Source organism: Macaca thibetana, chromosome 9 (assembly GCF_024542745.1).
Source record: "Macaca thibetana thibetana isolate TM-01 chromosome 9, ASM2454274v1, whole genome shotgun sequence".
Classification (NCBI taxonomy): domain Eukaryota; kingdom Metazoa; phylum Chordata; class Mammalia; order Primates; family Cercopithecidae; genus Macaca; species Macaca thibetana.
The window spans coordinates 25949712-25963332 of NC_065586.1; the positions used below are offsets into that span (position 1 = coordinate 25949712).

The 13621-nt window shown below is 39.6% G+C and overlaps 1 protein-coding gene across 1 annotated transcript in view; it reads left to right on the top strand.

Annotated features, from left to right (window-relative positions):
- MYO3A (myosin IIIA) overlaps positions 1–13621 on the top strand; it is a 266360-nt gene that overhangs the window by 187762 nt on the left and 64977 nt on the right. The window contains exons 21-22 of the mRNA XM_050804485.1: positions 9823–9976; positions 11824–11912. Of these exons, the coding sequence (XP_050660442.1) occupies positions 9823–9976; positions 11824–11912 (243 nt within the window). The remainder of the gene's footprint in view (positions 1–9822; positions 9977–11823; positions 11913–13621) is intronic.

Here is a 13621-nt window from a genome sequence, read left to right on the forward strand (position 1 = left end):
TCCTTATTCTAAGCTGATACCTATTAATACAATATAAATCTGTAAAATCCTTTACATCTCTTAAATGGTTTTGAGAAACAGGTATATACAAAAAGTGACTAAATTGGAATTTTCATCTTAGCATGCATTAGTATATATTTTTCTGAATAAGGAAGCTGCTAAGGGAGAAATATTCTAAAACTCATCTCTTCAAATTTTAATAAAACATATGTAAAATAAAGCATGAATATTTTATTAGGAATTTCCAAAATACTTTCTCATTAGGTTATTTGTCAAATTCTGAATTAATGACTTGTGTCATCTCAAGTTAATGATGGCCAGCATTCTCTACAACTTGCTATTAACATTAACATAAAAACTAACAGGATCATCAATATCAGCTTTGAATAGAAAATGCAGGAAGAAATAGATTTCAAATCATAAATCTTATTTTATAATGAGTTCACATTTTTACAGGACATATATTATCACCATTTTTTAGAATTTAAAAAAATAGTTATTTCATTGAAGTGTTATTAAAAATATGTGTATATAGAAAAAGAGAATGAAAAATCAAACATGATGATGTGTTAACAATTATGGAATAACCACCATGTAAAGGGTACACAGGAGTTCTTTGTACTATTCTTGAAATTTGCTGTAAGTTTTAAATTATTTCAAAATGAAAAGTGACAAAAGTTTTTTTTCCACTGTAATAAACATAAAACATACTCAGTTCATCCTGAGTTCTGGTAGCACCCTTATAGAAATCTTAGATTTTCAACCTTTAAAATCTTTCTGTTTGATAAAGGAGGATTTTTGTCAATGGTTAGAATAAGCAACTTCTTCTCAATGGTTTCTCTCTACCATGGGCAATGTTTTCATGAATAGGCACACTCATTTGAGCAGTGGTGAGTAGGAGTTCTTTTACTAAAATACAGACTTCAGGGACTACATATGTCTATGTAGCTTCTTTCCTGTTGCAAACATTCTGTCCACAGTCTTAACCACATTTATTCATTGAGTTTCATAACATATCCAAGCAGTTGTGCATTCTGAAATATTAGAACTAGAAGAAACCTAAATAGATTATCTATATTTCATGGATTAAAATGACTCCTTCTCTTCAACTGTGATTTGCCCAAGGTTATAGGACAGTGAAATGAAACCAGGACCAAAGTAAGGGGCTTCTGACAGCTATCCATGGTTTTTCTCATGAACAAATAAGTAAGCAAGGACCAGGGATCTAGTAATCTCCTGTGCAGAAGAAAAAGGTGCTCTTTCCTTCTTTTCTTTCTTTCTAAATAGATAAGAGCACCCTTTTCTTCTGCATAGAAGATTACTTTACTGGAATAATCTATTAGATTACTAATTATTAGGTTATTAAATCACAAATTATTAATTATTTAATTATTAGATTATTCATATTGGATCAGAAAGAAGGAAAGAAAAGAAGCATAGGTCAGTCTTAACATGAAAAGCCAAGGAGAATCAACATAAGGCAGGATAGAAGAAGGTAGGAAATCCCAGGGAGCACTGAGGCTGGCAGCAGAGGCCAGCAAGGGTTATGACAGCTGGAGACCCCTCACAGGAAGGAACTAGAACTAGAAGGTGGAATAACTGGAAAGGAGAATACAGCCACAAGCAAAGAAATCTCAGACATGATTTTAGGGTTGGAATGGAAAGGCAGAGAGCATCTTTGCCACACCCTAAAGAACAGAAACTCAACCGGGCACACTGGCTCACACTTGTAATCCCAGCACTGCGGGAGGCTGAGGAGGGTGGATCACCTGAGGTCAGGAGTTCGAGACCAGCCTGGCCAACATGGCGACACCTCATCTCTACTAGAAATACAAAAATTGGCCAGGTATGGTGGTGGGTATCTAGAATCCCAGCTACCCGGGAGGCTGAGGCAGCAGAATCACTTGAATCTGGGGGCCGGAGGTTGCAGTGAGCTGAGATCGGGTCCACTTCACTCCAGCCTGGGTGAAAGGGCAAAACTTCATCTCAAAAGAAAAGAAAAGAAAAGAAAAGAAACTCTATCTTTCTGATCTTTGAATTCTACCTTCTGCAGCCCCACCTACCCCTAACCACACACAGAGTAGGCACTCCTTGAACATTTCTGGAATTTGAGTATATCACATCCTCTGCAGTGAATCTGTACAAAGACAGCATCACAAACCCCAGGTGAATTACCAGTGCCATCTCATGATATGAATCTCATTCTTCCTCCCGTGACCTAAAATGGGTAGGACCATAAAAAAGTGGACTAAACTTATAAAAATAAAAGAGATACTGATTTATGACTTGAAAACAAGAAATACAGGAGAATATTGAGGGTCATATATACCAGCTATTAACATTTCCCCATTCTGGAATATCTACAACTGCGGAGCAGTGTCAAATGATGAACTTGTCTATTGGAGAAGGCTATGACATTGTTCCCCAGGTGTAAGTTCTGTGAAATAACTAAGTGTTCCCTGTCACTGCATGTGCTAGCCTTTTATAAAAGAAAGATGTCACGAGCCAAAGTACTCAAATCACTTCAATTGGTGACTTTGGAAGAATCTTTTTAAAACTTTGGGCTTACATAAAACTATCAGAAGGTAGTAGAAAGTGTTCTCCTATAGTAAAATGATGAGGTGGTGTGTCAGGGGGAGTGGGGAGAAGACTATTCCAGAACCATCTATTGTTTACATGAGGATGTAGTCAGCCTACTTAGGCAGTGTTCATCTATTGCTATCTGGATTGGTGCTAAGAAATAAAAACACATTAAGTACAGATTGGCTGGGCATGGTGGCTCGTGCCTGTAATGCCAGCACTTTGGGAGGCCAAGGTCCGCAGAATCACTTGAGGCCGGGAGTTTGAGACCAGCCTGGCCAATGTGGTGAAACTCCATCTCTACTAAAAATACAAAAATTAATGGGGCATGGCAGCATGTGCCTGTACCCAGCTACTCAGGAGGCTGAGGCATGAGAATTGCTTGAACCCAGGAGGCAAAGTTTGCAGTAAGTGGAATTCGTGCCACTGCACTCCAGCCTGGGCCATGGAGCAAGACTCCATCTCAAAAAAAAAAAGACCCACACAGTAAGTACAGGTTGATTGGTCTGGTGTGTACTAATGTAGGTGATCAGACTACATAAAAAAATAAAATTATTGTTGATTCTTAAAGATTTAGGTAGTACATGGAAGGGCAATAAATATTCATTTCTGAGTGCTAAAGTTATTTGTGAACTAGAAATATAGGTTATTCTATATTTTAAATTATCCCAGACCTGGGTAATTTCAGAACTTCAACTAAGGAAACAGAAAGATTTGAAATAGTTCACTGTTGCAGGAAGTCAGGGACCTCGAATGGAGGGACTGGCTGGAGCCACGGCAGAGGAACATAAACTGTGAAGATTTCATGGACATTTACCAGTTCCCAAATAATACTTTCATAATTTCTTATGCCTGTCTTACTTTAATCTCTTAATCCTGTTATCTTCATAAGCTAAGGATGCATGTCACCTCAGGACTACTGTGATAGTTGTGTTAACTATACAAATTGATTGTAAAATATGTGTTTGAACAATATTAAATCAGTGCACCTTGAAAAAGAACAGAGTAACAGCGATTTTAGGGAACAAAGGAAGACAACCATAAGGTCTGACTGCCTGCAGGGTCAGACAAAAAGAGCCATATTTTTTTTCTTGTAGAGAGCCTATAAACGGATGTGCGAGTAGGGAAGATATCACTAAAAAGATATCTTTTCCTAGCAAGGATTAATACTCTGGGAAAGGAATTCATTCCTGGGGGGAGGTCTATAAATGGCTGCTCTGGGAATGTCTGTCCTATGCGGTTTAGATAAGGACTGAGATATGCCCTGGTCTCTTAGAGTACCCTCAGGCTTACTAGGGTGGGGAAAAACCCCGCCCTGATAAATTTGAGGTCAGACTGGTTCTCTGCTCTCGAACCCTGTTTTCCGCTGTTTAAGATGTTTATCAAGACAATATGTGCCCCACTGAACATAGACCCTTATCACTAATTCTGCTTTTGCCCTTTGCCTTGTGATCTTTGTTGGATGCCTATCAGGAGTTTCTGATTTTGCCCTTGTCCTGTTTCCTCAGAAGCATGTTATCTTTGTTCTCCTTTTTGCCCTTTGAAGCGTGTGATCTTTGTGACCTAATCCCTGTTCTTGCACCCCCTCCCCTTTTGAAATCCGTAATAAAACTTGCTGGCTTTAAGGCTCAGGTGGGCATCCTGATATGTTCACGGTCCTACTGATATGTGATGTCACCCCTGACAGCCCAGCTGTAAAATTCCTCTCTTTGTACTCTTTCTCTTTATTTCTCAGCCAGCCAACACTTATGGAAAATAGAAAGAACCTACGTTGAAATACTGGGGGCAGGTTCCCCCGATAGTTCACCATTATTCAAGTCCATCTTCCCAACGAATGGTACCTCATTTGGGTCTTCCAACTGCATTTTTTATTATTAGAGATCTGACTTCTAACAATGTTCTAGAATTCTGTTTAAAGTCAAATTCTAAGGAATACTTGAAGACTGTAGCTTGTCATATCTCAAGAACCTGCTGATAAGATTATGTTATGATAATAACATCATCATCATGGTGACAGAAGGAAAAATTTTCAAGCTTGGGGCTTACATTTTTCTTCAGAGTTACTCATATTATTGAAAGGCGAGAGATGTCTTACTTTGTGTGCCACAGAGAGGCAATGCAAGAGCAATAGAAGCAGTGTGAGCAAGCTGACAAGGAAGGGGTCTAGACCTCCAGGCAAGGGCTGCAGAAACCACAGCTGATGTTGTGACTGCCCTTGTCAAGTCAGTCCACTGAGATCAACACTAAAGAGGATGATTTCCCCAGGAAAGTCACTCAAATGCCAGCTTCATGAATGGATTCCTGTAGAATGTAGTCACAGGACCAAGAGGACACACAGAAGCAAATGGGAAAGAGACCAGGGAGCAAACATCAACCTGACACCAAGGATGTTTTCAAGAAAGTCCAGGAGACTTTCCCTTCATTTAACTCTGTCTGATTGCTAGCTTCACAAATCTTCAGCAGCATCACAACAACTGATGCTGTAAGGAAGCCTCTGAGTCCAAAACATGTCATGTTTCTTATTATCTAGTTTCAAAACAATAATACTCCTAATAATGGTTGACAGACATTAAGTATGTAGTATGTGCTAAGCATGTATCTACTTTATTTCTCCCAAAATCTATCCTCTTAAGTAAATACATAATCAAAGAAATGCAAATACAACAATAGGCTACCATTTCCCCCATCAAAAATAGATGTAAAAATATATATATTTTGAGACAGAGTTTCACTCTTGTTGCCCAGGCTGGAGTGCAATGAATGGCATGATCTCGCCTCACTGCAACCTCCAACTCCTGGGTTCAAGTGATTCTCTTACCTCAGCCTCCCAAGTAGCTGGGATTACAGGTATGAACCACTACATCCAGCTAATTTTGTATTTTTAGTAGAGATGGAGTTTCTCCATGTTGGTCAGGCTGGTCTTGAACTCCTGAGCTCAGGTGATCTGCCCGCCTCAGCCTCCCAAAGGATTAAAAATATTTCAATGAAAATATTCATTGCTTGTGAGGATGCAGCAAGTTAGAAGTGTTTATGATTACAGTGCAGTTTCTGCAAGCTTTCAAAAAATCAGTCTACAGCCGGGAGCAGTGGCTCATGCCTGTCATCCCAGCACTTTGGGAGGCCAAGGTTGGGGTGCAGTGGGGGATTCATTTGAGGTCAGGAGTTTGAGACCAGCCGGGCCAACATGGCAAAACCCGACTTTACTAAAAATACAAAAATTAGCCAGGCGTGGTAGTGCATGCTTGTAATCCCAGCTACTCTAGAGGCCGAGGCAGGAGAATCACTTGAACCTAGGAGGCAGAGGTTGCAGTGAGCTGAGATCATGCTGCCACACACCAGCCTGGGCAACAGACTGTCTTTAAAAAAAAAAAAAAAATCAATCTACAAACACGTTTCAGAAGCCTGTAAAATGTTCATAGCGTGTGATCATCTACTCAGTTTTAAGATGTAATAGAAAATACAGAAAAGCCTGATGCACAAAAGAGGTACCCCAGAGCATGGTAGAGTGCATGGAGAGTGACCAGTTAAGGAAGGGAAATTGCTGAATTAGGAAAATGAAGGAAGGTCTCTCTGAGGAGGTGAGACCTAAATGATGAAAGTGAACCTTCATTGTATTACTCATCTGTGCTGAGTAATCTGTACTTAAATTTGCACCTGATTTATAAGCCATGTGGACGCTTGCAGCCTCTCTCAGCCCATGGTGACCACCCTTCCATACTGCTGTGCAAGTCTGAGGGCTCAATGTAGTCATCTTGAATCTCTCCTGGAATGGCCCTTTGGCCCTAAATATTTAAGTTTGTTGTTTAGGCCGTAGCTGGAGAGGTGCACCTTTTATGGGCTTTCCTGCCATTGTGCCGCTTCATGACTCAGACTCAAAATTCAATGAAAAACAAGGGAGAGGCTGGGCACAGTGTCTTATGCCTGTAATCCCAGCACTTTGGGAGCCTGAGGCAGATGGATCACTTGAGGTCAGGAGTTCAAGACCAGCCTGGCCAATATGGTGAAACCCCGTCTCTACTAAAAATAAAAGAATTAGCTGGACATGGTGGCAGATGCCTGCAATCCCAGCTACTCGGGAGGCTGAGGCAGGTAGAATTACTTGAACCCAGGAGGTGGAAGTTGCAGTGAGCTAAGATAGTGCCACTGCATTCCAGCCTGCGTGACAGAGCAAGACTGTCTCAAAAAAAAATAGAAGAAGAAGAGGAAGAGGAAGAGGAAGAGGAAGAAGAAGAAGAAGAAGAAGAAGAAGAAGAAGAAGAAGAAGAAGAAGAAGAAGAAGAAGAAAGGAGGAGGAGGAGGAGGAGGAGGAGGAGGAGGAGGAGGAGGAGGAGGAGGAGAGGAGGAGGAGGAGGAGGAGGAGGAGGAGGAGGAGGAGGAGGAGGAGAAGAAGAAGAAGAAGAAGAAGAAGAAGAAGAAGAAGAAGAAGAAGAAGAAGAAGAAGAAGAAGAAGAAGAAGAAGAAGAAGAAGAAGAAGAGAAAGAAAGAAAAAAGAAGAAAAGAAGAAAAACAAGGGACAACTTTACCCAGGTATGGGATTTCCTAAGATTTCCTAACATCTAAATCTTCTGATTTTCCTGAAGAAAATAGATATATAATCACCTATTTTCAAAAGGGAACTCAGACAGTCTGAAGAGAGTAGGAATTCTATTGACTAAACACTTCAGCTTTAACACAGTTAATAACTCTGCTCACTTTCTGCTTTAAATGTATATTTGTTTGTTTGTTTGTTTTTTGGTTTTTGTTTTCTGAGACGAAGTCTCACTCTGTAGCCCAGGCTGGAGCGCAGTGGCGCGATCTCAGCTCACTGCAACCTCCGCCTCCCGGGTTCACGCCATTCTCCTGCCTCAGCCTCCTGAGTAGCTGGGGCTCCAGGCACCAGCCACCACACCTGGCTAATGTTTTGTATTTTTAGTAGAGACAAGGTTTCCATGTGTTAGCCAGGATGGTCTCGATCTCCTGACTTCATGATCCGCCCACCTAAGCCTCCCAAAGTGCTGGGATTACAGGCATGAGCCACCGTGCTGGTCCCTAAATATATTTTTAATGTACAGGGCAGAGCAGAGGACTTTCTGAAGAAATAGGAGCTTTGTTTCTCCACATATGCTTGAAAACAACTAAGCATTTTGGGATCATAACTGCTATATAATACATAATTATTTTAGGCATTATAATTTTGCTAAAAGTATTTTATAAATTCTGAGTAATAGCATTTTTTTCTGCATTGGTTTGCCTGAAGTTCCTAATACTAACAAGTGTCTTGAAGGGGAGCCCATTGTTTTCCACGCCACTCATCTCTGCTCTGTGTGACCCGCCACAGAAACAATCAGTGGATTTTGACACAGGCAAATAGAAATGACAAATGCATTAGTTTAGACCTTAACCTCGTGTACTTTCTATATAAAACAGACAAAAGTTGTTTTGAACTTTGCAGTTGCCATTTAAACTATAATATGCTGTGAGCATGATGTGTCTAACAGTAAAATAATTCTAGGTCTACTCACTTCTCCCAAGGTTACCTTCAAACACAAAAGCTGTGAAACTTCAAGTCATCGTTTTCATTTTCATATACTGGATAAGCTAAATGCCTTTTAGGTTCTCCACCTTTTAGACCATCTATTCTTCTCATTTTTGTGAATTAGATTTCACTTTATTTAAAAATATACATTTATTTTTCCTGGTGACACCTTTGAAATGAAATTTCAGCTTCATAAGGCCCCTACCGTAGTGATTAAAAGCTCTAGCTTATCAAAATGTCCCACCTGCCACTGGCTACATTGCAGATGTTCCCAGAAATTTTTCTTTCTCTTTACTATTGTAGTACATTATACATCGTAATTATCCATCATATGTTACCTTGCATTATTACTCGAATTATATTTGAACTCTGTGGAGGGCCAGGAGCTCGTTTTAAACTTCTCTGTCACCCACTATAGTGCCTTCGGTATTCAATGAATTAAAGCATATATTAAAATAACAATGAAGATGGTCTGTAATTTAAACATGGGAATGTCACAGAGTGTTCCACCCGCGTCAGTGATTGATTCATACACTTACCAGGAATGGTTGCTTATCGTCTGAGAAGCGGTGACTCCCCCACATGCAAGCATGGCTGCATGTCATAGTTCAGAGGTCACGCATGTACTCTGTCTGACAGACTTCAGCACTGGGCTGGGGACAGTGTGAAGACAGAGTCATAGAAGCCGACTGGGCACAAGCCTTCATGTCCCTTTTGTAAAGTAGATCATGGGTACCTATGCTGTGCTGGTACCTTACCCCTACAGTAATTATCTGTGGTTCATTGTTTCTATTATACACATCTTATATTACACTATACTCAATAGCAAATTATTATTAATATGCCATATGTTATTACTTTGTAAAATGGGGTTTGTTACCCCCATTTAATAGATTAGAAAATAGATGTTTATAGAGTAAGGAAATTCCAAAGGATTTTGTGGCTTGTCAAGTGGCAGAGCCCAGAGATGAAACTATGTGTCTTTGGTACTCAATCCACTGGTTGTTTCTATAACCCTCTGCTGTCTGCTGGAATTATGATTGAAAAGTTATATACATGTGCTTGAGAGATTCAGTGGGGGAAGTATACCTCTAAGATGTATCTAGTTAAATATTCTGTAAAGTCTGGAACATAATTTTGTTACTTCTCATTAACAACATATTTTCCTACATCTTGAAAACTTAGGATGTCCATAATTCTAGTATGGAGACTAGAGCTTCTGTTATTACTACCGTGAGTATAATCAGTTCTGACTTTAAGGAACAAGCAGCTCTGTGGAGAGAAAAATAAAATGATACTCTCAATTTAAGAGCAAGTTCAGGCTGGGCACGGTGGCTCATGCCTGTAATCCCAGCACTTTGGGAGGTCGAGGCGGGTGGATCACTTGTGGTCAGGAGTTTGAGACCAGCCTGGCCATCATGGTGAAACCCCATCTCTACTAAAAACACAAAAATTAGCTGGGCGTAGTGGTGCACACCTGTAATCCCAGCTACTCAGGAAGCTGAGGCAGGAGAATTGCTTGAACATGGGAGGCAGAGGTTGCAGTGAGCCTAGATCATGACACTCTAGCCTGGACGACAGAGCGAGACTCCATAAAAAAAAAAAAAAAAAAAAAAAACAACGTCGAAGGGAGCAATTTATTTTAATATGTGTAAAGTAAAATTTTAGGTAATTACTATCAAGCTATATATTATTCACAGTTTTAAGTAGTTTTGTCTTTGTTATAGAATGAATACCTAAATGAAGATGTGGATGCTAGAGTTATTGAATATGAGGATAACCGGCCCCTCTTAGATATGTTTCTGCAAAAGCCAATGGGTTTACTTTCCCTACTTGATGAAGAAAGTAGATTTCCCAAGGCCACTGACCAGACTCTTGTAGGTGAGTTTTCAGTCCAGTGTGTCTGCATGGTTTTATGAATAGAGTCATGTCATTCTGAATGATATTTTTAAATGGCTTTAAATTATCTGGGAGAAAATAGCTATCATAAAGCCTGCATATTTGACTTTAAAGAAGAGCCTTTGGATTTAATACCTGGACCAGTGCATGTTTATAATAGGGTAAAATATTTAGTGATAAATTAAGCAAGTTTAAATATTGGACTTCTGCTTATTTTATGGTGAAGTTCAACCATAGAATCACAGGTTATAAATGACCTTAGAAATTTTCCAGCCCAAAATTAGAAATTAGTGAGCGGGGCAGAAGGATAGCTCTGGAATTGAAAAGAGATAGTTAACAGGTAGGAAATAAATTAATCTGTGATGTTCTGTTCTATTCATTTATTTAATAGAGGCAAATCGCTTCAAATACTTAATAACCTCTAAGTTACCGTACATTAATAAATGTTCATGATAATCCTAAGTCATCACAGTAAGATTAAATCTATTTTTTGTGTCTGAGAAGGCAGAGATGTGTATAATACATTTTAAAAGATCACCATTCAAGCTGGTTAAAATGAAAGTGTCTTACTCCTTAAATTAAAAATAAAAAAAAAAAAAAAAAAAACAACTTTAGATTCTTCAGATATCTGAAAAAAAATGTTTTAAACGCAGAACATTGTATTCCCTGATTATAAGAGGTATTTATTCTGTATGAGAAATACTTGCAGAAAATGTGGATTCACATCTTTCTGTCATTTACTTTGGGTGACATGCAGAGCCTCTTTCTTACCATTAGGTCTGTGATGTCTCTTCTTTCCGACTCACTGATTGGCTTAAATCTCTCCTTGAATTGGACAATACTAGATGGAAAATAAATTGACCCCAAAGTGGTGGGAAAAATCATTTCACAGCAGTCACTTGATTTTTAGATCAAATGATCCTTCTAGAACAAGTTCTCTGAAGGTGGTAAAATTGTTATAGAAATTTAGCTGCTTTTAAGATCATGTTTTATTTCTCATGTAATCAATAATAATTTACAGCTCTATAAGTAGAAAAGAGAGCAAAAACACTAGATTTTTAGGCTCATGGCTTGACATGACACTGTGTTTTACAAACCTCTTTGGTCAGTCTCAAGTAGTTCACTTGCTCTGTACCAGTGGTTCTCAAAATGTGGTCTCCCGCCCAGGAGCATCAGCATCACCTGAGAACTTGTTAGAAATGTGAATTATTGGATCCCACCCCAAACCTACTGAGTCAGAAACTCTGTGGTTGGGGCCCAGCAACCTGTGTTATAACAAACCCTCAGCCGGGCGCAGTGGCCCACACTTGTAATCCCAGCACTTTGGGAGGCTGACGCAGGTGGATCACCTGAGGTCAGGAGTTTGAGACCAGCCTGGCCAACATGGCAAAAGCCTGTCTCTACTTTAAAAATACAAAAAATTAGCCAGGCCTGGTGGTGGGCGCCTGTAATCCCAGCTACTCGGGAGGCTGAGGCAGGAGAATCGCTTGAACCCAGGTGGCAGAGGTTGCAGTGAGCCGAGATCACACCATTGCACTCCAGCCTGGGCAACAAGAGCGAAACTGCCTCTCAAAAAATAAAAACCCTCGAGGTGACTCTGATGCATGACATGGCTTGAGGACTGATGCCCTAAATCATAATGTAATGGTAGAAATTAATGATCTTGAGTTTACTTTACCATATATAATTCTATTCCAAATCTGCATATATTAGCTATGTAAAATTTTCTTTGTTCGCTGCACATTGTCCTTTTTATGGTAAATGATTCTCACAGTATCTTTTGAGAATCTCATACATGCTTGATATATGAGTTCAGTATTTTTCTACAGAAAAATTTGAAGGTAACCTGAAATCACAGTACTTCTGGAGACCCAAAAGATTGGAACTTAGTTTTGGAATTCACCATTATGCAGGAAAGGTAAGAACTCTTAAGAATTATGACTGGGTTTCTCTTTAGCCTTTTAATGAATAATAGGATGGACATAAAAATTATGGCCCAAAATGTTTATAGGTAATAATAATGTCATAGCTGTCTGTTTCCACTCCCACTGGCCCTAATTATGCCCTCTGATGTCCTGTGATTGATCCTGTCCTTTGCCAGCCACTCACTATGGAGGCCACACCCACTCCAGGGCGCACGCTGCTGGCATCTATGCTGAAGAGGTTAAAAGAAAAGTCTTTCTCTTAGTTTAAGAATCATAACGTTATAGTTTTTCTAGAGGAATTGTTTTTCAGTAACTAAGAAAAAACAAGAAAGAAAAGACACAAAACTGAAAGAATCCTTGGGTGAGATTAGCTAGCAATAGTTACCTATTTGTTTCCTTCTTTTAACAATGCCTGAGGACCTTTGGTATAAACTGCCCTTTTCAGACTTTAGATGATTCTCTCTCTACTGTACTCTTTGTCCCTCCTCCCTTTCAAGAAGAGAAGGTGCCAGGCTAGAGATACAGTCAGATAACTGAGCTAAGCCAGATGGATGGATTACAATGCAGTTAGAGGAGGAAATGTCTCTACATTGACAGAAACACATTTCCACACCAGAACGAACCTCAGATATGTTGTCCTAGACCCAGAGGATGCTCTCTTTCCTTCCTTCTGCAGAGAATGACAGGTCATTCCTTCACAATGATGTCATAAATATGGGAGGACAAAGAGGACATTCAGATCAAGAAAGAATGTATCAAATGAGAAATACATAAAAATAAAATTACACAGAACTTAAAGCATTCTAGTCTGCTTGGCAACCTCCGTATGTCTGTCAACATCCCACAGACTTTCATCATTTTTAAAGTATACCTTAAATCATTAGTTTATAGCCTAATGATTCTTAGCATATCATTTTCCAAATAAAGCCTGTTTTAAACATCCATTAAGAATTGCGTGAACCTGTAGTCCCAGCTACTTGGGAGGCTGAGACCAGAGAATTGCTTGAGCCCAGGAGGTGAAGGTTGCAGTGAGCCAAGATTGCACCACTGCACTCCAGTCTGGGCAAGAGTGAGACTATGTCTCAAATAAAAAAAAAAAAAAAAATTGCCTATGATCATTTTATCTAGTTGTTTTTAACAATTAGATTTTAACAATCTATTAGTCTGCTCGGGCTGCCATAACAAAAATATCACAGGCTGCATGACTTAAACAACAGACATTTTTTTTTTTTTTGACAGTTTTGGAGGCTGACAGATCAAGGTGCTCCGAGAAGGGTTAGCATCTGGGAGGCCTCTCTTCCTGGCTTGAAGATGGCTACCTTCTCAAGGTGTCCCCGCATGGCGTTTGCTATGTGAGCGTAGGGAGTGGGGAGAGATATCCCTGGTTCCTCTTCCCGCTCTTATAAGAACACAAGTCTTATTGGTGTAGGGTCTTACTCTTATACCCTATTTATCATTAATTACCTCCATAAAGGCCCTGTCTCCAAATATAGTCACAGTGAAAGTTTACATCTTCAGCATCTGAATTTTGGAAAAACACAATTTGACCCGTAACAAATACTATATTGGATCATTCCACAAAAATCTTTGGATTACATTGATCTTGAAAAAGTCATAAAATTGGCCAGGCATGGTGGCTCATGTCTGTAATCCTAGCACTTGGGGAGGCCAAGGTGGGAGGATCACTGGAGCTCAGGAGTTC